The sequence below is a fragment of the Mastigoproctus giganteus genome, chromosome 10 (genome assembly GCF_048544385.1).
Source record: "Mastigoproctus giganteus isolate SK-2022 chromosome 10, ASM4854438v1, whole genome shotgun sequence".
NCBI classification, from domain to species: domain Eukaryota; kingdom Metazoa; phylum Arthropoda; class Arachnida; order Uropygi; family Thelyphonidae; genus Mastigoproctus; species Mastigoproctus giganteus.
This window is the reverse complement of record NC_143584.1, coordinates 112,233,445-112,257,088: the sequence shown is the minus strand read 5'-3', so window position 1 is coordinate 112,257,088 and position 23,644 is coordinate 112,233,445. Positions and strand designations below refer to the sequence as shown.

The 23,644-nt window shown below is 36.4% G+C and overlaps 1 protein-coding gene and 1 non-coding gene across 2 annotated transcripts in view; both read left to right on the top strand.

Moving 5' to 3' along the window:
• spen (spen family transcriptional repressor split ends) overlaps window positions 1-23,644 on the top strand; it is a 575,365-nt gene that overhangs the window by 281,973 nt on the left and 269,748 nt on the right. The window contains exon 3 of the mRNA XM_090382996.1: window positions 23,157-23,345. Within this exon, the coding sequence (XP_090239122.1) occupies window positions 23,157-23,345 (189 nt within the window). The remainder of the gene's footprint in view (window positions 1-23,156; window positions 23,346-23,644) is intronic.
• On the top strand, window positions 14,815-14,978 carry LOC150079225 (U1 spliceosomal RNA). Its single transcript, XR_016547598.1, has one exon. It is a non-coding gene; the product is annotated as a U1 spliceosomal RNA (small nuclear RNA).

The window sequence follows — 23,644 nt, the reverse complement described above, 5'->3', positions numbered from 1 at the left end:
ATGTTCCAGGTTATCAGTAATCTCTCATGAGGGGTTGAGTCAAATGCACTAAAATCAAATGCACAAAAGTCACTAAAATCTCTAAATAAACTATGTCAAAATTGTTTCCATCATCCATCTCATGAGTAACTGTCAAAATAGCTTACCAGGTTAGTTAAATATGATTAATGCTTACCAGGTGAGTTAAACATAAATGTCCCTGGATTACACTCTTGATTGTTGCATCTAAGATTTTCTCTTGATTATTGCATCTAAGGTTTTCCCTACTATTGAAGTAAGACTAACTGGTTTTAGTTACTGACTTCACTCTTACAACAGCTTTTATGTATCCGTGATTCATTAGCACTTCTCCAATCCAAAGGAATCTCACCCTAGTCCAAATATGTCCTCATAATTAATCTTAACTGTTCAATACATTAACTGGCTACCTCATTCAAAATTACTGGGTATATGCCATCAACTCTAGCAGCATTACTTTCCTTTAGGCTCAAAATCACTAATTTCATATGGCTCAGCCTCAGTCATAAAGAACTCCTTGTCTCCTTGTGCTCTCTTTGCCAGGGCTTTCTCATACTTAGCCTTGGCTTCCCTAACCTTATCTGTGGTACTATTACTGACCAACTTGTAGCTGTTGTAGGCTTCAGTACTTTTCATTGCTCTATAACTTTCCCATGCTGTCTTTTTCTGCTTTATTAGGCTGGCCAGTTCTGTATTCATCCATCCTGGTGTCCTCCTCATACTATCTTTTCTTAGTGATATTTATGCATTCATGACTTTTTTGATTATTGCTTCAAAGGTATTCCATAATTCTAACGTATTCACATTCTCTTTGCAAACCACACAGTGAATAGATGATGTGCAGCATCTTAAACTGCCATAATCCCCATTCTGAAATTAAAACCTGTGCCTTTATCTTTAACTACTGCAACATCTTTCTTCATCTTCCAGCTAATGACTGCGTGATAAATGTACTTTAAGTCCTGTGATGTCATCTGATTTATGAGTAATTAATGATGAGGTAATGAATATTTTTACCCCTAGTATTTTCTCTAACATGCTGGTACAAATAATAATGATGTGATTTTTTAAAAATTTTGTACCCATTGCGAGGTTCTCTCCCACTTATTCCAGTCAGTCACCCTTAATAAGACTCACACTTGCTTGCCCATTCCATCTGCATGTATAGACTCTCATTATAACCTTCACAATCTACCAGTCTGTAGATTACTCTCACTTTGCTTCCAGCGAACTCAAAGAAGTATCTTCTGACTCAGAAAAAGCTCTTTTAGTGCTCAGGCTGCTTTTGATATGAAGCACTATCCTACTGCCCCTTCTATCTTCTCTTTCTTTCCTAAATACATTGTACATACCATAATGGAACTCATCATCTCTAATTTCCGAATTGCACCATGTTCCTATTATCAGCATTACTTGTTCTAAACAGGAGTTCGAATTCACCCATTTTGCTGACAACACTCCTGAAATTACTGTAGACTCAGTTAAGATGAAGTATTCTTCTATTGTTTGCTGTCCTGACACATTCCTTGAAATTTAGGCTTGTGTAACAGCATTATATTCCCACTCATTTGAAACCCTCAGAAAATTTTTCCAGCATTGGCTGTTGCAGCAACAAACAATTCTTGAGATTTGTGCAAGCATGACTTTGAACCATATCGTCAGATAAATGTGTCTATATTACCTTTCTCCCCCGAACTAGCAGTTACCTGAACTATTAGGGTATCCTGAAACGATACTGGCAATAAACCTTGAACCACCTTTGTTCAAATGAATACCATCTCTACAAAATAAGTTCTCTCTACTTATAAGTGTGAGTCATGCTGATAAAAATTTTCTCTATAGAGCTTTGCAGACTCAAGTCTAGAGTTAATCCACAAAGAATTCAGTATATAATCCCTCTTATTGTGTTTGGGCAGAATTCCAGTTCAAGTGAGATCAGAATACACATTCTGATCTAGCTTGTGGCATTTTTTCAGCAGTGGTCCTATATTAATCTAGCAAATTGTTAAGTTGTGTTTGTTTAATATCAATAGGGCCTAGCTGAATAATGATGCTCTCTTTCTCCCTCTTAAAATCTGACAATCGATTGGTAACATCATCAGTTGAAGCTCTCAACAAACACACTCTGGTTTTAGTACACCTATCTTTATTGCAAAATGTTATCCATTTCCCTGACAATAGTATTTCCTAACAAAACTAGATTCTTTCAACAGAGCAGTATGCACCTGACTGTTCTGTCCTGTGACCTGATTCAGAGGGTGTATCACTTGGCAAGTCGTGAGATATTTGAGTCCCTGACAAGTTCTCAGTTACATTTGTTTCTAAGGCAAGCCCCAGTTTCTTCAGTGACTCAAATTCTTCTAGTGATGTACCAAGTTTTAATTTGAGATCAGTACACTCCTTACATTGGGTGCAAAGAAAAGTCATCAATTAAGCTTGGTTTGTCTACTGGATGGACTCATGCTGAGAATTCCAGACATTTCTCTGTGTCATGATGTCCTTGGGCTCTGTATTGAAAGTTTATCTTGTAACAATCATTATTTAGGTAAGATTTGAACTTAAGAAAATTTCAAAATTTAAATTAAATATATTACAGAATTTAATATATTAGAAGACGAAATGCACAAGGCATAATTTCTTATGGGTTTAGGTAATTAATAATATAATATCGGTGTAGATACACCATAGTTTACCCATAAATTTGAACTACGTATGTAGTGTAAAAGGCATCGTTTTAATTGTATATCATATTATCTTCTTCATCTTCTAGCTAAGTGGGTTTTTCACTTTCACTAAGTGGGTTATTTTCAGTGGATACCACCACCCAGACGATGGTTTCGAAGCTAGTTGGCTTTGTCATCAATGAGTGGGCAGGTACAAGGTATTACAGAAATGAAACCCACTTCCATCTGGAAGTGGGTTTTTTTTTTTTTTTTCTTTTTTTTTGGCTGATGCTGCATAAGCTTGCTTTCTTGCATCAAATGCCTCTACTAATGCTAATGCTAACGACTGCATGGGTGCCTTCACAACAAGATAGCTGGTATTGCACTACTTCAAATAAATAACGCTTCTCTAGTAAAGAAGACTGCTGTTATTTATTTTCAGTGGATACCACCACCCAGACGATGGTTTCGAAGCTAGTTGGCTTTGTCATCAATGAGTGGGCAGGTACAAGGTATTACAGAAATGAAACTGTTACCAAAATGTTATCCACTAGTGAAGTTAATAACTTCAATAGTGGATACTCTGAAGTTACCAGAAAGAATTTAATTTAGCAGAAATACTTCAGAAAAGTTAAGGATTAAATTTAAAAAATATTGTAGAAATTAATTTCACAAAATTACTGAAATAAAATATACAATATTATAAAATATTAAACAAAATTTAAACAAAAAGTTTTAGCTACCAGACAGCTGATGCACCTGTTCAGTTAATCCCCTTCTGTAGTGAAATTGGAACACACCTAATATAGTTAGAGTAGGACATTATGTGGTTGTTTTCCATTAATATTATTACTATATTTAATACTACTCATATACCACATTAAATCAATGATATAGTTTATTAACACCTTAAAACTAATAAAATAATGCACAAGGCATAATTAGATTGGTAATACACTATAACGATAGCAGTGAAATTTCACCACATATTTATCCATAATAGAAGAAACTACAAAAGTTGTATAAATGGCATCTATTTAATTGTATCTCATATTGTGACTACGTTCACAATGAGTTACCATGTATTGCACTGCCTCGAATAAGTAACGCTACACCAGTAGAGAAGGCTATTGTTACTTATTCTCGGGGGATACCACCACCCAAACACACAGTTTCAAGGCTTGTTGGCCTATAATCGGTGGGCAGGTAGGTATCCCGGAGTTGCAGTCATGCCAACCAAGTTGTGAAGTATGAGTATTCCACAATATGAGAGTAGGCCAGCAAGCCTTGAAACAGTGCCGTCTGGGTGGTATCCTCCCGAGAATAAGGAACAATAGTCTTCTCTATTGGTGAAGCATTACTTATTCGAGGTAGTGCAATCAATGCATGGTAACTTTTTGTGAAGGTAGTCATAATATGAGATACAATTAAATCAATGCCATTTATACTACTTTCGTAGTTTCTTCTGTTACGGATAAATATATGGTGATATTTCACTGCTATATTTATAGATTAAAACTTTAATGTATAGTGGTTTAGGCAATTGCTTAATAAACTATATTATTAATTTCATGTGCTTTATGAGTGGTATTAAATATAGTAATAATCTTAATGGAATATATCTGCTCTCTTCGACTGCCTACACCATAATATTACACCAGACCAACTTCAGATTACACTTGGAAACTAGTGTTAGTTTGTTGTACTGTTTTAGAGTAGATCTGCTTTTTTAACCAAGAGCATAACTTTCCCAACGTGTGTGTGTGTGTGTGTGTGTGTGTGTGTGTGTGTGTGTGTGTGTGTGTGTGTGTGCGCGTGTGTGTGTGTGCGCGTGTGTGTGTGTGCGCGCGTGTGTGTGTGTGTGCGTGTGTGCGCGCGCGCCCTTTTTATACATGTACTTGCATTATTTACATTCTGTGTCTGCAATTATCAGAGTGACATAAATCATGATGTTGGCAATCAGTGATTTAACCAACACTTCAAATTCACTTAGTTCATTTACCTTGCTTCCAGCAAAAATATATAAGAAAGTATATGTGTTCCTATTTTAATGAAGGATAATACTAGAAAGAAAGAAATGAAGAGATCTGTCCACCAGATATGAATAGCTTAGCGAATGATGATCCTGTTCTGGTTGCTCACAGACTGAATAGATATTTTGCATCTACATTCACGCATGAAGAATTGTTTGTGGATGGGAATACTAGAGGTGTATCAACTTATAACTGAGAACTTAATGATTCTCTGATAGCTGTGAGCAAAGTGGAAGAGAAATTATTATGGTTAAAAGTAAATAAGGAGCTGATGGAATCTATCCAATAAAAAAGAAGTTGCAAAAGCGGTAAGTAAACCACTTTTGCGGCTTCATTTAATATAATTGCTTGCTTTTAGCCATGATTATGAGAGTATCTTTGGATTCATTGGCAGTCCCTATCGACTGAAGGTGTGCAAATTTATCCCCCATTCATAGAGGAGAATCAAAGGGCGACATGCAAATTTATCCCCCATTCATAGAGGAGAATCAAAGGGCGACATGAATAATTACAGACCTGTTAGCTTGACTTTTGTTCCAGTGAATATAATTGAGTCACTGGTTAAAGAATTAATGAAGGGCCACTAGACATAAATGCAATTTTACTTTAGTCACAGCATGGATTTGTTAAGGAGTGATCTTGCGTGACCAACCTGATTGGATACTATGACACAGTGAGAGAAAATCATTGCAAAAATTCATTTTGACATCATATATTTAGATTTCAGAAAAGCTTTTGATATTGCCACTGATAAATGTCTGCTACACAAGTTGGAGCAGTGTGCATTAAGGGCAAGTTACTGCTATGGGTAAAAGAGTGATTGAATGAGAAGGCGGAGAGTGATTAGTAATGGGGACTACTCTTCTTAGAATAATGTTCTTAGTGGATTCCTGGCCTGTTCTGTGCTTTACCCTTTATGGTTTTGTGAACATTGATAAATATTAAATATAATAAATATAATGTGGAAATTGATGATGATATATCAAGTTCAATGTCAAAGTTTTCAGATTTTATGAATTTTGGCAGGGTTTTTAATGACAGAAATCAGGTAATTATTCAGTAATGTGACCTAAATTTATTGGCCAGATGGGCTGCAAAGTAACAGATGAGATTTAGCATTGAAAAATGCAAGATACTGCATATTAGAAGCAGTGATTTCAGAATAATCTACTAATTGGGTGGTACCACACTCAAGGTAATGGAGAAAGAAAAAGATCTGGGGATAATTGTGCAAACTGGCATGAAATTGTCTGAGACGGGTAGACAGGCTGCTAGGGGAATTAGTGTTTTGTCAGTGATATTTGCTAACAGGGACAAGGATGTGATTGTTCTGTTGTATAAGACAGTGGTTATGTCACATCTTGAGTACTTACATACAGGTCTGGAAGCTTCATTTTAGGAAGGGTATGGATCTGGAAGCTTCATTTTAGGAAGGATGTGGATCTGAATGAACACAGGCGCAGAAAATTGCAACAAAATTAGTCAGGGATATAAAAAGTACCCTTACCAAGAAATTCTCCAGTTCTTCAAATTGCAGTGTCTGGAAACTAGCTACTTGCAAGGAGATCTGATTGAAGTGTTTAAGGCCCTAAATTGATTGAGTGTATTAAATGCAGATGGCCTCCTAACTCTTGCTTGGATGATACATGTAAGAGGACTTAAAAAGGATGACTAAGGTAGATGCGTGGAAATTTTCTTTCAACAGAGAATAATTGATCGTTGGAACAAACTTCCATCTGGTATTGTGGTTCTGGATAGCTTGAATAAATTTAAGGAAGAATAAGACAAATTATTAGAGGGATTGGAAGTTGTATTGGCTAAATCCTGTATAATCTTGCTTCCTTGCATTATTTGTTGGTACTAATACTGTTCGTGCTCTTAGTAACCCCTGACATAGCCTATATTACATTCACTTGTCCCATGAGGCCCAAACAGGCTTTGTAACTTGCAACTATATGTGTAGTTAGAAACATTTCAAGAATGATTGTCGGTTTTGCTTACACTGACATTAAACCAGAGGCAATACATTAAATTTGTCTGTACCCACCCTTGCATTAAATTATAAATTATTAGTCTGTGCCTCACTCCTCCAAACTAGAGTACCTTTCACATCTTCAGTAGTATGTGAATTTTTTCTGTAGACATTGTCCTTCAGGAATTCTCACAGGGAATAATCAGAGGGATTCAGAACTGGTGATTATGGTGGGGAAGACCATCCAGTCCAGGATAGAGATTAGTGAAAACCCAATCATTTAAAATTCAGTAAATGAAAAATGTCATTGCTGTGTGTGGCCTTGACCCATCTTGTTAAAATGTTTCTTCCTTGTTCACTTCCATCCCTTAAAAGTTGGAACAAAGTTGTGTTCAAAGAGTTGCACATAGCACTCTGCATTATCTGTGTGTGATGTGTTGTCAGGAAGTTTGGGGACTGACTTTGTCATTTGAAATTGCAGCACCATAGCAAGTGAACTTGTTACAATATTTTAGGTGACTCATCTAGACATGGTAATGGATGAATGATCCATTTATCTGCAGTAAGTCTGATTTGGTGCATGTTAAAGTTTTATGTGTTTCATCACTTAAAATGATTAATTTTACTGAGCAGTGAATTTGCACCAAATTTTATTTCAAATATGGAAAAGCGCAACAGAAACCCACAAAATGTTACAACAGCTTTCAGAGAAGATGCTGTGTCATTCGAAGACTTTTCAGTGGTTTGCTTAAAGAGGGTTCATGAAAGATGCTCTTTGATATGATCCTCTTCAGTTTCAAAAACCAATGATTCAATCATCTTATTCATGATTTGTTCAAGAGTCTTTGACTTTTAACTATCTACAAAGTTGCTAGTGAAATTGTTATTTCCCTGACATACTATCAATTTTAATACAAGATTTGGAAATATGATTTTGTCACTATTTTTGGGTATATGGCTATAACGTGGAAATAAAGATTCAGTGGAAGACCTCTCTTCTCCAGGTCTAGAAAAATAAAGCAATCTCAGTTAAATGTGATGATCAGGTTTATCATATTTTTTTTTACTCACAGGCATTGTTCATTATGAATTTGTACTGTATAGCCAGTGAGCCATGAATATTCCTAAACCTTTCTGTAGTGATTGCAAGATGCTGTTCAGAGAAAATGGCCACTGGTGCATTTCAGGAAATTATGACACATACATTATGACTTCTGCACACTTGGCACTTTCCATTCAAGAATTTTTGCAAAACTCACCATTCATTGTAGTCCTCTATTTGCTTTACTAATTAGATTTAGCACCCTGTGATTTTTTTTTTTTTTTTTTTTGTTTTCCAAACTTAAAGGTTCCCTTGAAAAGTCACAGATTTGCAATGGCCGAGGTAATTATTCAGAATGTGATGCAGGAACTATAAGCATTTCTGAAGGAAATCTGTGGAATGCCTCCCTAAATTGCAGAATCATTGTAATTATTGTCTTAGTGTCAAGGATTTTAGTCAGGGAGCTTCATCATTTCACAAAATTTTGTTTAGTCCTGAACTGTTTGATCACACCTCGTATTTCACAAAGACTAGTCCAATGATCCCAGTTGATGACATTGTGTATCACACTGTGCGCTTTTCAGAATGAAAAGGCATTTAACTACTTTATACATGCATATTCTGTTTATTGATTATCTACTATAGTCTAACTGCACTTCATAAAGGAAAGGAACCATACATGGTGAATACTGTTGTATTGTTCTCTAAATACTGAAAAACAACCACTGGAGGGAAATCACCTTGCTTGGTCAGTGTCATTTAGGAATTGTTGCATCTACATTTTGTAATGAAACAGTATTATCAAACAGTATTTAAAGGGGATGTCTGTTTTAAACCTAACTATTGCAAGAGTCAGTTCACAGATTTCTTTGGGTTACAAAAACATAATTGCTTCCAATGTGCAATCACAGTCCAGGCTTCCTTACCATGCTCAAAATGGTTGATCTTTCTGAATATTTTCTGTAGCTGAATCTTGCATTAATCTCACTGCATTATAACAGAAGTGCCAGTTTCATAAAATCCTTTCATGTAAAAAAACTTGCTGCTCAGTAATGCACTCCCTCTTGCTTTACAGACTTTTCTTCACTAATCAGCAGGGGGGGAAAAAACCCTCTCATATCAAAAAAGTTATAAAGATTCAAAACTGTTGCATCTTTTCAGTTATAAGGATTTAAAACTGTTGCACCTTTCAGTTATAAGGATTCAAAACTGTTGCATCTTTTCTTGATGACCCTGTATATGTATATTGGATTTAATAGTTTCATTATTTGATAAATAAGAAGATAAGTGATTTCTCGCCTTTCACACGAGTAACACCTATGTGCTAAGAAATCTAATTATTTATAAAAATAGGTAACAGTTTCTTAGTAATCTTAATTTGTTCATATTTTCACATGGAAATGTTTCTTTATACTAAACAATTTAGATTTTATACAGTTGATTGATTTTAATGGGTTTTGGTTAAATATAAGCAGTAAACATCTATGGAAGACTTCCTTGCTATGGTTTTGACTGATTATAGAGTCACCTCACTTTTGGGTAACTTGAATTTCCATATTTGAAGGTTTGATATTTAGGTAACTTGCGCTTTAATGTACTGTATTGTGAGTTTAGTTCTTCTAATATATCAGATGATGAAATCATGATACCCAGTATATATGCATACTCTGTTTGTTTTACAATTTAAAATTTTTTACACTCCACTATGACCAGAAAGGTTAGAGTAGTTCCCATCTTGATTGTAACTGCTTTATTGCATCTAATATACTAGCTTAATATTTTAGCATAATGGTTAAAAATTGTGTACTTTTTTGTAGAAGCATATGAGTTTAGTCTTGCAAAATGTGTACTCATGTGTTTGTACACTGCTCCAGGATTAGCCCTAGACACACTAAAGTTCCACTGCTGACCATAGTGAATGTACAATTTAAATAACAAATGTTGTTGATCAGATGAGGTGCAGAGCATTGTATGCAGTTTGGTTTATAAGGGTAACTGAAAAATTAAGCATCTTATTGCATAAATTTTGAAGGAATAGAGTTGATTCCAAAAGTCTGATTTGATGTATCATTTTCTTATATATGCTCACTTAATACATATTTGTCCAGTGCTTAACTTTTTGTATGCCATTCAAGTAAAATTATTTTGGCTGAGAAATAAACTATCTTTTCGTAACCTCTTCATCAAAGTTACATCTGTTGCAAAACAGATGTAACTCTGATGGTAATATTCTTTAGGCTTTGGGATAAAAAAAAAAAGATGTTCTGGGTCAAATGTGCACTGCACTGAAGGATGCAGAACAACTTCAAATCCTAAAGCCAAAATTTTTGCCAGTGTTTTGTGACTGCAGTGAGATCACGTCATCATGCCCAACAAACACTGCTCTGTTGCTATTTTATTCTTTCTCTTTAATTAATTTATTTTTTTTAGCTCTTCAGTGTCTCACTGTACAAGAATTAATAACAAGTCAGTATTATTTTGCAGGTTGATGCCTGAACTTGGATTTTTAAAAATTTTTTGATAGGAGATTTTTATGGTGAAATTTCTAAGATTGCTCTGTGTTTTCTGGATCTTAATGTTCAGTGAGGATTTATCTCTAATTTCAGTAACATTTAAAATTACATTTTCTCATGTGAAAATGGAATTTTAAATGTTACTGAAATTAAAAAAAAATTGAGTAACTACACTTTGAGCTGCAGTTTCAAAGATTCTTCTGTTTAAAAGTGTAACTTGTATATGAATTATCATACAGAAATACCAAGTGGAAACTGTTGGCTACATGGAGAACCTAGTTGAAATTTTCTGCACCAATTAGTGCTAAGGTTATGAATTAAGAGGCGTTACGTGAGTATTTTTATATTAATATGGAAGCCGTTTTCTTGAGGTGGCCATTGTGAATGATAGGCCTAACCGACTGGGCTGAAAGTGGGCTCAGTTTGAAGATATTTCTTCCTAAGTGTGTAGAAAAATGGGAAAATGTAAAAATTCCAAATAGTTTTCTTTTACAGAACGGGCCAGAAACTCTGCATTAAATACGATAATTTTGCAATAATTAATCATTCTCTCTTAAAGATCGGATTGCAAATATAACTTAAATATTAAAAATATTGCATTAGTGGTGAAGAGAAAGGAAAAAAAAAAAAAAAAAAAAAAAAGAAATGTCTTATATATATATATATATTTTTTTTTTATGTAAACCCCAAACACGAGAGGTGTTAGAACCTATAGTACTTAGTACCATGCTTGAGTTGGAGGTTGAGAAGACAAAAGAAGATATTTGTTGACATTGGACTCGAACTTCTGTACACTGTAAATTTCAGGAAATACATACGAAGGAAGGTTGTTCCAGAAAATGGCAGTTGAATGAATAAACGAGGAAGATGAAAAGTTGGTTCTGTGAGTTTGAAGTTGGACAGTAAATGGATGTTGGCTGGTGGCGGCATGTGGAATTATAGAAGCTAATTCAGAAGAACAGTGCCCATGGAAGTATCTGTAGAAGAAGCATGCAGCAGAAACAGTACGTTTATGAGACAGCGAGTGGAGAGACTCTGTTAGAGATGAGTCTTTAATTAACCTAACTGTCCTCTTCTGAATGGAATGAAGAAGCCTGAGAGAGGTTTTGGGGGCACCACCCCAGATGTGGGAACAATATTCCATGGCAGGGGGGGGATTTGCGATTTATACAGAGTGAGCAGCTGTTTGGAAGAAAAGTAACGCCGAGAGTGAAAGAGAAAACCAAGTTTTTTACATGCAGAAGAAGCAATATTTGTAATGTGCTTGTGCCAAGAGAGATTAGACGTCAGGGTAATCCCCAAAAGAGATATATCATTTTGCCTAGAAATCGGAGTGTCACTAAAGATAAGCATAGGAGCAGAAGAATCCTTTTTGCGAGATATAAGACAAGACTGAGTTTTAGAAGGGTTGAAATCAACTAAGTTGTCTTTGCCCCACTGGAGAATTATTTGAATTGGCATTTAAGGAATTGGTAGCAGATTTTCGAGAAGTTGAAGCTGATTGAGCAGGACAAGGTTTCTCAAAATGGGAAGTGGAATGCAATGTGCTATCATCGGCAAAACTATGGATAGGATTTCCAGTCAATGGAAGAAGGTCATTCAATATACAAGAGGAAAAGAGTGGGGGAAAGAACTGAATCTTGGGGGACACCGGCATTAGTGGAGAAGTTAGAAGACAGAGAGCCATCTACCATCACCCTCAGTGAGCGATCAGAGAGAAAACTGGATAACCAATTACTAAAAACAGTTGGCAAACCATAAGATGGAAACTTGTTTAGAAGACCTTTATGCCAAACATGATCGAAAGCCTTTGAGATGTCAAGAGCAACTACTTGACATCTCAAAGGCTTTCGATCATGTCAAGAGCAACTACTTGTGTTTCACCGAACCGTTCCATTGAATTAGTCCATAAATGGGTAACATAAGCCAGAATATCACCAGTGGATCGACACTGACGGAATCCACACTGGCGATCGTTGATCAGACGGAAGGTTTCTAGGTAGTTTAAAATTTGGCAGTTAATCGATTTCTCCATTACTTTAGAAAGAGTAGAAGTAATTGCAATGAGATGATAATTGGATGGGAGGGAGTCACCCTTTTTAGGAACTGGCTGGATATAAGCAAATTTCCAAGCAGAAGGAAAAACACCTTTGGAATAAGAAAGTGAAAAAAGGTGGCAAAGAATAGGAGTAAGTTCAGGAGCACAGGTTTTGAGAACAAGTGGAGAAATACCATTGGGACCTGGAGCTTTCTTAGCATCAAGATTCATCAAAAATTTTCTGACATCCTTTTGACGGAAGACCACAGGAGGCATTGAATGGAGCGTGTTGAGAATAGTGGGAGGTGTTTTACCAAGATCGTTAATGCATGAGTTGAAAGAAAAATGAGTTTCTAACAGGTCAGTTTTATTTTTGGCTGAAGTGACAACAGAACCATCTGGTTTGGACAGAGGTAGGAGCAGAGATGGGCAAAAGTTGCTGCCAGTAGCTTTGGCAAGAGACCAGAATGCTTGGCTACCATTACGGCAAGAAGTAAGTTTTCTACTCTTAGCCTGTTCAAACTCTAGTTTGGACTGATTAATAACTGCTTTACAATTGTTGCGAGCTTTGGTGTAGGCAGAAAATGAAACTGAAGAATTAGAAACAAACCAATAACGATATGCAACATTCTTCTCTTGAACAGTCGTAGCATATTTATTGGAAAACCAAGGTTTAGATAAAGGACGAGATTTTAAAGTGGAGTGTGGGATGAAGGATTCCATTCCTGTAAGAATAATTTCACTGACACGATCTGAGCAAACTTTGACATCAGAACTTTTGAAACAGTAATCCGACCAAGGAAAAGAAGAAAAGAAGTCTCGCAGGTCATCCCATATTGCCTTCTTGTAATGCCAAACAACACGAGGTTGGGAATAGCCATGAGATAAAGGTTCCATTGGAGAAGAGACAATCACCAAGTTGTGATCTGAAGTGCCTAAAGGACCTCTCACTTTGACTGTGTACTTAGAAGGGTTTGTGAGAAAAAAATCAAGCTTATTGACTGTATGATTAGGATTGTCCAGTTTTCTTGTAGGTAAATGAACAATCTGTGCTAGGGCAATAGTAATTGCAAAAGCCTCAGCATCTCGACCTGCTGGGTTGGTGTGACTAGAAAACGGAAGCCAGCTGGAGTTGTGAACATTAAAATCACCAAGGAAAATTACCTCACTGTTAGGAAAGTTGGACTGGAGAAAGTCATGTTGCAAAGAGAGGAAGTCAAAGAGCTCCAAGTGATTAGTGGAGTTGGGAGAATGGTAGAGACAACAGATGAATTTGACACAATGAGGTAGAGAGATTTTAAGCCAGAGAAGATCAAAGAGAGGAGATTCCAAATTGCCAAGTCTCTGACAGGGAATATCAGAACGGACATATGCACAAGTACACCTTGGAGGGGAAAAGAATCATACAGCGAATAATTTGAGCATCTGAGATGAGCAGTAGTTGAATCAACCGATAACTGAGATTCTGTCAGAAAAAGTACATGGGGTTTGGCAGACTGCAAGTGGAAATGGACATTGTTGAGATTAGAATTGAGACCACATATATTTGTGAAATGAATCAGGAAGTGCTTGGGGCGTTTAGATCTTTTCGTAGATAAGCTTACTTGCTCTATTAGTTTGACAATTCATGGTGTATTCAATAGTAAGAAAAAGTGGGTGGGACATGCTGTATGAAGTAATAAAATTTTTGGATATGGCGTACACATGGTAAGAATATACCCAGATCCTTGACATAACATGGCCTCGACAATGCCTCCCGCATACACACTACTCGGACTCCCTCCAGTCACTATCTGGCAGAGTAGAGGTAGCAAGATTATACACTAGCTGATCCGGAAGCCTCCTAGAGAGTTACCAATAGGTTCGGTCCAGTGTACTAACTAGCGGCCGGCCTGTGAACACCGTTTTAGAGCTGTACCCTCGAAATGTAAGGAATATTGGATCTCACCACGATGTTCATCATAACCTCAAAAGTCATCAATCATATTGCATGATGGAAGAGATGGGGAAGGGTTGACCGAAACTTAGCTCTAGAGACTAAACATGGGTTCTACCACTTCAAGCCTCCAATAAGCAAAGTGGTGGTATTTCACCGGTTGATGAGAGTCATCTACCACCTAGTACTGCCTGGTAACATAGAGGGGCGGCGTTCCTCCATGTGGTGTGGGCGCCACACCTTGACCCGGCTTACGTTGGTTCACACCCGGATGATTAACCACTACGTACTTGTGCATGGAGGTTATACCCAGGATTACTAGCAATCCCACTCTCGTGAAGGTACAAGCAGAGGATTTGGCTGTCACAGACCGTCCGGACTTTGCCGAAATTGGGTCCACTTGACTTGAGTGTTACCTGAATATCAGTTCCATCAGCATTTTAGACTCACAGGTAGCAAGTACAGCTTGTCTGGCATATCTGAGAGAATGTCTGTGACAACCTCAAGGGCCAAAAAAATGGTGTCTGCATATGATATGCAGACACCATATGTGAGCTGCATAGCAGTGATAGTCATGCTGACTAGGGCAAGTGAGTAGCATATTTACCTGGTGCTGAGGAGGCTGTGATCAGTAAGGCGGCTCCTCCGGTGGGAGGCTTTCCCATTGCACTATGGGTTAGCTGACTTGTGATACTTTTCCAAGCCTGGATAGATGGAGTGTGGAATTTTTGTTAGTAGGGGGTTGTGTTTGCTCTTCCCCCCTTTTAATAATCAAAAAATAGGCTGTTGATGGGAGGTGGCATGCAAGGGGAGAAGATAGAAAATGGACAAAAGTGTGAAGACCCTCAGGGTCTGCCGGCACCAGGGTCTTTCCAAACTCTGCATTTATATTGTTGTGGTGTTTTACAGACTCTGTGAAGGCCAGATGTGAAAAATGGACAGTTATCTATGTATTAATGCAGAAGCCATTTTCTTGAGATGGCCATTGTGAGTGAGAAGCCTAACTGATCAGGCTGAAAGTGGTCTCAAATCGACGATATTTATTCTTAGGTGTGCATTCGACATGTTACTGGCTTACCTGCTCACAACAAAACATGTACTACATTTCTTTAGGACAGCTAGAGAAAAACTGTGCTACCAATTGCGAAATTTTTGCACCAAGTACAGCTAGTATTAAAATATACTTGGGGAGTGGGAGTTGCTGGCTTCCATCATGCTAGGATTAATTAATTCGATGCTTTTAAGCAAAGCATTCAGTTAATTAAATGGGGATGGTAAATGATTCCATAGTCATCTGTAGTAACTGTGGAACCATTTCACATTGCCTGCTTTTAAAAATATATTGAGGTGATAAGAAAATTGCTTATTTTGTTAGTATCAGTAACTGGAGTTGAAGGATTATTTAGAACTGTTAATTATTTAAGGTCATTAAATAAGTTAATTGTTTTAAATTGCTGACTAATTTAAAATTGATTCACTGTATTGTAGGAATTTTTTGCTCTTTAAAATTTTTTTTAAAAAATTACTATAAAATGATATATTTTATTTATTCATTATATTATTATATTATTTATTTATACATTATATGTTTTATGTCACTGTTATGTTAATCCTAAATGTAAGAACATTGTAGTTAAATTCCATCTTTCATTTACTTTTGTAAATAAATTAGTTTTATTTCAATGTTTGCCTGTTTCTGTGCTATAAAAACTTAGAGGAATTTTAATTAAATGTATAGATTAAATAATGTTAACTATATGAATATATTTTAAAATATATTTATTGAAGTGTTACTGCATCAATATACACTTAAAATATTGGAAATGTTTTCAGTTTTCTTTAAGTAAATTGACGTCTTAACACTTCGATAAATACATTTTAATATACATTTAATCACATGGTATAACAGTGTATTTAGTTGTCATTTAATCTCTAATATATCACTAACCACCTGTCATCCTTTCCTTTCCATATAACCTTAATTATGTGATTTTAATTTGAAAAGGGTAGCCAAAGAGGAACTTAATCCAATAATATTTGTCAGACATGATGCACCTTTTCTCGTAGTATATTGACTTGTTACAGTATATGGCCTCTAGCAGGAGTGGCCAACCTTTACCTGTAGTGTGCCACATATTACGTTGAAAATGTGTCATGGGCCACCTATTAGGAGGGAAGAAGCACCCAAATCAAACCCTTTTCCCCTCCATTGATCAGTGCCTGATGCCATCAAATGTTTTGGTGCTACATTTTTATTCTAAGTGTTTGTAATAAAAAAATTAAAACAATTTTACATTTCTAAAATAAATTTCACATAGGTTGATGAATAAAATGTTCATCTTCACAGAATTAATGGCGTGATAAGCTCATTAGTGCCCCTACTTACTTGTACTCAATTAAAAACTGAAAGGTAGTCATAATTTCTGGCAATAAAAGTGGAATTTAAATTGTATATCCAAATGCTTTCCAAACTTTTTTGATGCCAAAAATAATTCAACATTCTACCTTTTTTATTTTTTAAGTTGGTTTATGCCAGGGGTCGGCAATCTGCGGCTCGCGAGCTGCATGCGGCTCTTTAACTTTTAGCTCACACAAAGCACAATTTGAAATGAAGTTAGAGGACTTAAAAATCAAGGACATCTGGAGTGCAAGACTAAATACCTTAAAACTGAAATTGATGATTTGGAGAGTCAAAAGGCTGCTCTTGCAATTCTACACAAATGGATGGCAATAGATGAGTTGAAAAAGCAAGACCAAATTTGTTTAATGCATGGAGTAGCTTACCGGACACATACACTGGTGTTCAAAGAAAGTGCATCGCTTAGAAATTTCACATTTCTAACTCTTTTTTGCAATGGTGTGTTACATTAATGATTATCATCATATATAGGAATATAAACAAAAGATATTTATTAATAGTTAAGGCAAGGCTAAGTAATATTTGACACGTGGTCTCAAAATATTCCAAAATGAGCATTCGCAACCTTTATACAACAGTTTTGTTAAAATGACAGTTATGGCTGAAATGTTATCAGAAGCCTTCAATTTGCTTCAGTTTATCATTTTAAATGGAAAACAAAATGAAAAGTTCACCAGGTGCAAACTAATATTTAGTTCAACTGCCTCTGGCCCTGATGACAGCAGCACACCGTCGAGGCACTGACAAGATCAATTTCTGAAGATAATCAACTGTTAGTTCATGGTTCCAAACATGTCTTCCTGAAGTTTACAAAGGGTTTTTGGTTTTTTTCTGGCAACTGCAGATTCCACACGATACCAACAGTTCTCTATAGGATTCAGGTCTGGGCTGTTTCCTGGCCAGCTAAGAGTTGTAACGGACCGTTCTTCCAACCGTTTTTTCACCTGTAACAAGTTTAAACACATTGCTGTCGAACCTCTAATGCAGAAATGAAGCTAAAGTAACTACAGAAATGCCTACCTACACTTTTCGCTCGATGACAAGGAGCAGAGTAGTCCTGAAAGATGCAATTACTTGGCAGGTTGAAATGGTCTCTAATGATTGGCAGCAATTTGCCTTCCAATATAGCCAGGTATCCATTGGCATTTATGGAACCTTTTATAAACTGCAGGTGACCTACTCTGCAATATGAAATGCACCCATATCATTTGACTGGTAGGGAATTTCACTGTAGACACCATACAGTCTGGATGGTATTCTTCACCACATATACAGCAAATTATTTGTGTTCCATCAGAGCCATGCAGGATGAATTCCTTCTCATCTGAGAAAATAACTGTCTTCCACTGTTTGGGGGTACATTTGACATGCTTCTTACACCAAATTAATCTGGCCTTTTTCATTTTTTGTGTGAGGAGGGGCTTCTTCTTAGGATGATGGGCTACAAGTCTATTTTTGAAGAGGCATCTTCTAACTGTTACTGCACTTGCTATCACTCCTGTATGTTCTTCTCACTCTCTTTTCAGCCCAGACAAAGAAGCTTTACGGTTTTTAAGGCATAAGCACTTCAAAATGTGGTCTTGTTTTGGCATAGAGACTCGTTTGCATCTGGTTCCTATTTTTTTCCTCTCAGCAGAACCAGTATTCTTGAGTTTGGAAAGAAATCTATTCACTATCAACTGATTACAAGACACTCTATAATCAATATGACGGGAAGAACATCCTTCCTCATGTAAAGCAACAATAGTAATCTTTCTTTGTGGCATCAACTGCGCGTAACTCACCATCCTGACACAAGCAAGGAATGACTGCAACTTTTGCAGAACGTGCTTATATTGCTGAAAGTAACAGCTGGCGCAATATTACATCATCACCTACGCGTATCAATCTTATCTGATGCAATCTGTAAGAAATATTGCCATATACTTACGTTATTTGGACGACAGTCCTTAGAGGGGAACAGGTATCCTGTGTGTTATCAGCCACTCAGCCTAAAACATTGATGAATCCAATATCTCTCTATTACAGAAGATTTAGGAGAAGTCCCGTTGGCCTACCTCCCTAAAATCCACTCATGCACACCTTCTTGATGGTAAGCCCTGTTACGTCACTTAGGTGGCAACGAACGTTTAGAGTGGTTCTCTTCAAGACGCCTGGTTAGCGTGAAGAGGAAAAGACCAAACCCTCCAGCATATGACAGCACGAGAAAACAAATGGCCCTCAGTCCCCAGCAGCTTTCACTCTCTCTGTTATGGCAGCGAAAGGATCAGAGTGCAAGCAGAGGGTGCTAAGAATCTCTGGGTATGACCAGGCTGCCATGCACGGAAACTGAACTTGGCCTGTTATAATGTAAGATCACTCATCGGTGAAGACAGGATATTAGAGCTGGAAAAGGAATTAGAAAATGTGAATTGGAATATCATCGGTTTGGCTGAAACAAGAAGAAATGAATCACTTATAAGTTTATTAACTGGAAATCTGCTGTACACCAATGGAAACAGTGAAAGGAGTGAAGGTGGAGTTGGGTTTCTGGTCCATAAAGATTTTAAAAACAACATTTTGGAATTCAAAAGTACATCCACCAAGGGTGTCAAGACTAATACTCAAGATTTCTAAGAGGTACAAGCTAAAGATTATAATGATTTATGCACCAACATCGAGCCATGATGATGAAGAGGTTGAAGAAATGTACACTGAAATTGAGAGTCTCCTAGATGAGCAGAAAACCCACTACACTATTATTATGGGAGACTTCAATGCTATGGTTGGAAAAAGATAAAACAGCACAGAAAGGGGAACTATAGGAAATTTTGGAATTGGTGAAAGAAATGAAAGAGGTGAAAGACTTGTAGAATTTGCAGAATCTCAAGGACTGTCAGTAATGAACACTTTTTTCAAGAAAAGGGTGAACAGAAAGTGGACATGGAAGAGTCCAAATGGATTAACTACTAATGAACTCGACTTCATCCTCTCTAACAGAAGATATATTGTGAATGATGTTCCCGTCCTGAATATGGTAAATGTTGGAAGTGATCACAGAACGATAAGATGTACACTTGATATAGATGTAGGAAAGGAAAGGAAAAAACTGACTCGAGTAAATAATACAAAGATCTTTGAGATAACAGAAGAGGAGAAAAAGCAATATGTACTGGAACTTAAGAACAAGTTTGAGCTTCTGCAGACTGCTCAGGACCAAGATATCGATGAGGAATATTACAACTTTCTGAAAGTGATAAAGCCTAAAAAACCTATAGGGAAAAAGAAATCCAAAGAAGAAAAAATTAGTCAAGAAACACTTGTCATGATGAACCGAAGACGACAAATGAAGAGCAAGAAAAACGCTGACAGGGAAAAAATTGAGTATACTGAGTTATGCAAAGCCATTAGAAAGAGTCTCAGAGAGGACATAAGAAAAGTAGAACAAGCATTAAGGGAAAACAAAGGACTTAAATTAGCAGCCATGAGCAGTAATACAGAAAGACAAATGGTACTAAAACTGAAGAATAGCGATGGTGTACTTTTAAACAGCAGAGAAGGCATAATTCAAATAGCAGAAGACTACTATTGAGAATTATACAAGGAGCAGGGGAATGATGCTAGCAGTGGGGAAGATGGATTGCAAAGTAGCAACACATACGACATACCCGATATTCTTCCTAATGAGGTAGAACATGCATTGAGGAAAATGAAGAATCAGAAAGCCCCGGGGAAGATGAAGTTACTGTAGAGTTGTTAAAATTGGGAGGAAGAGACATAACACAAAAACTGGCAAGGCTCTTCACAAAGTGCATTAGGAAAGGTGTGATGCCGAAGCAGTGGAATAATGCAATCATAGTTTTGCTGCATAAGAAAGGAGATAAATCAGAAATTGAAAATTATAGACCAATTTGCTTGTTATCCCACATCTACAAGTTGTTCACAAGGGTCATTACTAACAGATTAGAAAGAATACTTGATGAGAATCAACCGAAAGAGCAAGCTGGCTTTTGGACAGGATTCTCAACTATGGATCACCTTCATGTAATATCACAGCTAATGGAGAAAGCAAATGAATATAAAACACCATTATGCCTGCCATTTGTGGATTATGAAAAGGCATTTGACTCCATACAGCATAAGGCAATGTTTCGGGCACTGGAAAGACAAGGCATAGATACCCCATATATTATGATTTTGAAGAAAATATATGAGAACGCTACCTCCTTTATTAGACTAGACAAAGACAGTAGGAAATTTAAAATCGAGAAAGGAGTTCGACAAGGAGACACAATATCTCCGAAGCTGTTTACTGCTGCCCTTGAGGAAGCTTTCAGAAGATTAGACTGGTCGCAGAAAGGAGTCAATGTGAACGGAGAGTACCTAAACCATGTATGATTTGCAGATAACATTGTGGTCATAATCCACGATCCCAAAGAATTAGAGGAAAATCTTAATCAGTTATGCACAGTTAGTAAGGATTTTGGACTAAAGATGAATATGGCTAAAACAAAAGTAATGATGAACAAGTATGCCACAGAAAGGGACATAATGATTGAAGGAGCAGTAATTGAAAAGGTGGAGTCATATACTTATCTGGGACAAGATATTAGCTGTAATAATGATAAATGGCTGGAAGTCAAGAGAAGAATAAATTTTGGACGGATAGCATTCATGAAATATAGTCACATACTGAAGAGCAATATCCCAGTTTGTCGGAAATGTAAAATAATGAACCAATGTATACTCCCCACCATGACTTATAGAAGTGAAACTTGGACACTTACCAAACGAATGGAAGAGAAGCTGAGACCTACACAGCGAAGAATGGAACAAATTATATTGGGAATCAGTCTGTTAGATAAGAAGAGAAACACATGGATTAGGCAGCAAACTCAAGTAAAGGACATTCTTATCAAAACTAAAGAACTAAAATGGTCTTGGGCAGGACACATAGCTCGAAGACATGATGACAGATGGACTAAGAAAATAACAGAATGGTATCCAAGAGGATCTAGAAGAAAACCTGGAAGACAAAGACGGAGATGGAGAGATGAAATCCATGAGTTTGTGGGTAGTAAATGGATGGCCAGTGCTCAAAACAGAAGGAACTGAAAAGTTGCTGGAGAGGTCTTCATCCTGCAGTGGATTGAAATTGCCTGATGATGATACAATTTTAAGGGGTGATGCAGCACTTTCTTTGAACACCAGTGTATATAATTTTGAAAATATTTGTGTTTGAAATAATTCTCTCAGTTTTTGGTTTGATGAATTTCTGCAGGCAAATATTTTCAAACATAAACTATATTAAAAATAAATAAAGAAACTGTCTGAACAGTGCGAGTCTGTCAGCATGTTTAAAGATGAAAATTATGGCATATCCATCTGATATTGAGAGACTCGCTCAAAAAAAAGTTCAGTAGCAAAAGTCACATACCTAATTTGATGCTTGTTACATTTTTTCAGTATTAATAAATAATATTTCAATATATATATATATATATATTTTTTTTTTTTTTTTTAATAAAACACCTTCCACTCTATTCAATTTCTTAAACCCCCCACCCCTTGCCCTCCTTCCAGCTTGAGCTGAGGTGGGGCTCTTTGGATTCCCTCTGTTTTTTTTTAATTAGAACAAAAATGGCTGTTTACTCAAAAAAGATTGCTGACCCCCTGGTATATGCAATGGTATAAATCTTTTTTGATACCGGCTAAAAACATGTATACAAGAGTAAGAGAATGTGAAGATGAGCATTACTAGTCCAAGCTTAACCAAAGGTATTTGAAATTGTCTAGGTCAGTTATTAGCTTCCAGAGTGAGAGCTCACTGACCTCCAAGCACATAAAGAAATAAATATTATAAATTTATATATTAATCAATAATTGCATTTTATTCAATCAATTATTAGTATGTAGCGAAAAGAAATAACAGTGAAAATGGCAGGGACAACATCCTTCAGGACATGAAAGTTATGCTGTTGTGTTTGTCTTCATTTCTGATTTTTCAGACCAGTTGTATAGTTTTTATATTATATTTTTTGCATCAGGAGGTGGGCCATAAGTGGTATGTATGCTGCTGTTTGCTGCCCATAGCTTATAGGAATTTTGAAGGAAGTTTCTTGCATATCCGATTCACATGAGTAAATTAGTTTTTTGTTACAAATAGCTGTAAACTATATTCACTAAAATAACCTTGCCTGAAAGGTGCGTAACAACATCCATGTCCATGATAAGGTTTAAAATCAGTAATTGTGGTTGTCTAACTTTAGTTGACTGTGTTTTTATTACTATTTAGAATGGATAGGGAGGGTGTAATCAGAGAGAGAGAGAAGTGTGGAATTTGTGAGTGAGACAGTAACGTTTGCCAGTTTGATTTGTAATCTGATGATGATGCTCACCTGGATTTTTTATTTTGCATTTGATATCATTTTGAAACATAATTTTTAATGTCCAGTATGTTTATATTCCATCTGAATTTATTGCATTCAGTATATTGTAAGGTGTATATAATAATGTTTTATGGAATTTTATAACAAATTGTAGTTTGCCAGAGGATCGAAGTTATGAAAGGACAGGTCATTATTATGACCGTGTACAGGAACGGGAGTCCTACCTGAGACGGCCCATGGGCATAGGGTATCATGATGAAGATAACTATCAGGGTCGAGGGAAGTCCCGTGATAGGTATGCTCGAGGAGCAGCAGGAACAGCCTATCAAGATGGAACAGAGAGGCAAGTGACATTCCAAATGATTTGTATTAGAGTTATATGTGAACAGTAAAAGCAAGATATTTTGCTTTTATCTCTCGTTATTTTTACATAAGGTAACATATATTTTCAGGAGAAGAAAATTAATAATTTTCTGTAGCTTTTGCATTTATTTATAAATTTATTAGTTTACCTTTTGTTTTTCTTATGCAATAGTTGTTAATAGGATCAATTATCAGATTTTTAGGTTTAATCAACACTAAACCAAACCATTTAACCCCAACTGTTTAACCTTAAATGGTTTGGGTTAAATGATTTGGTTC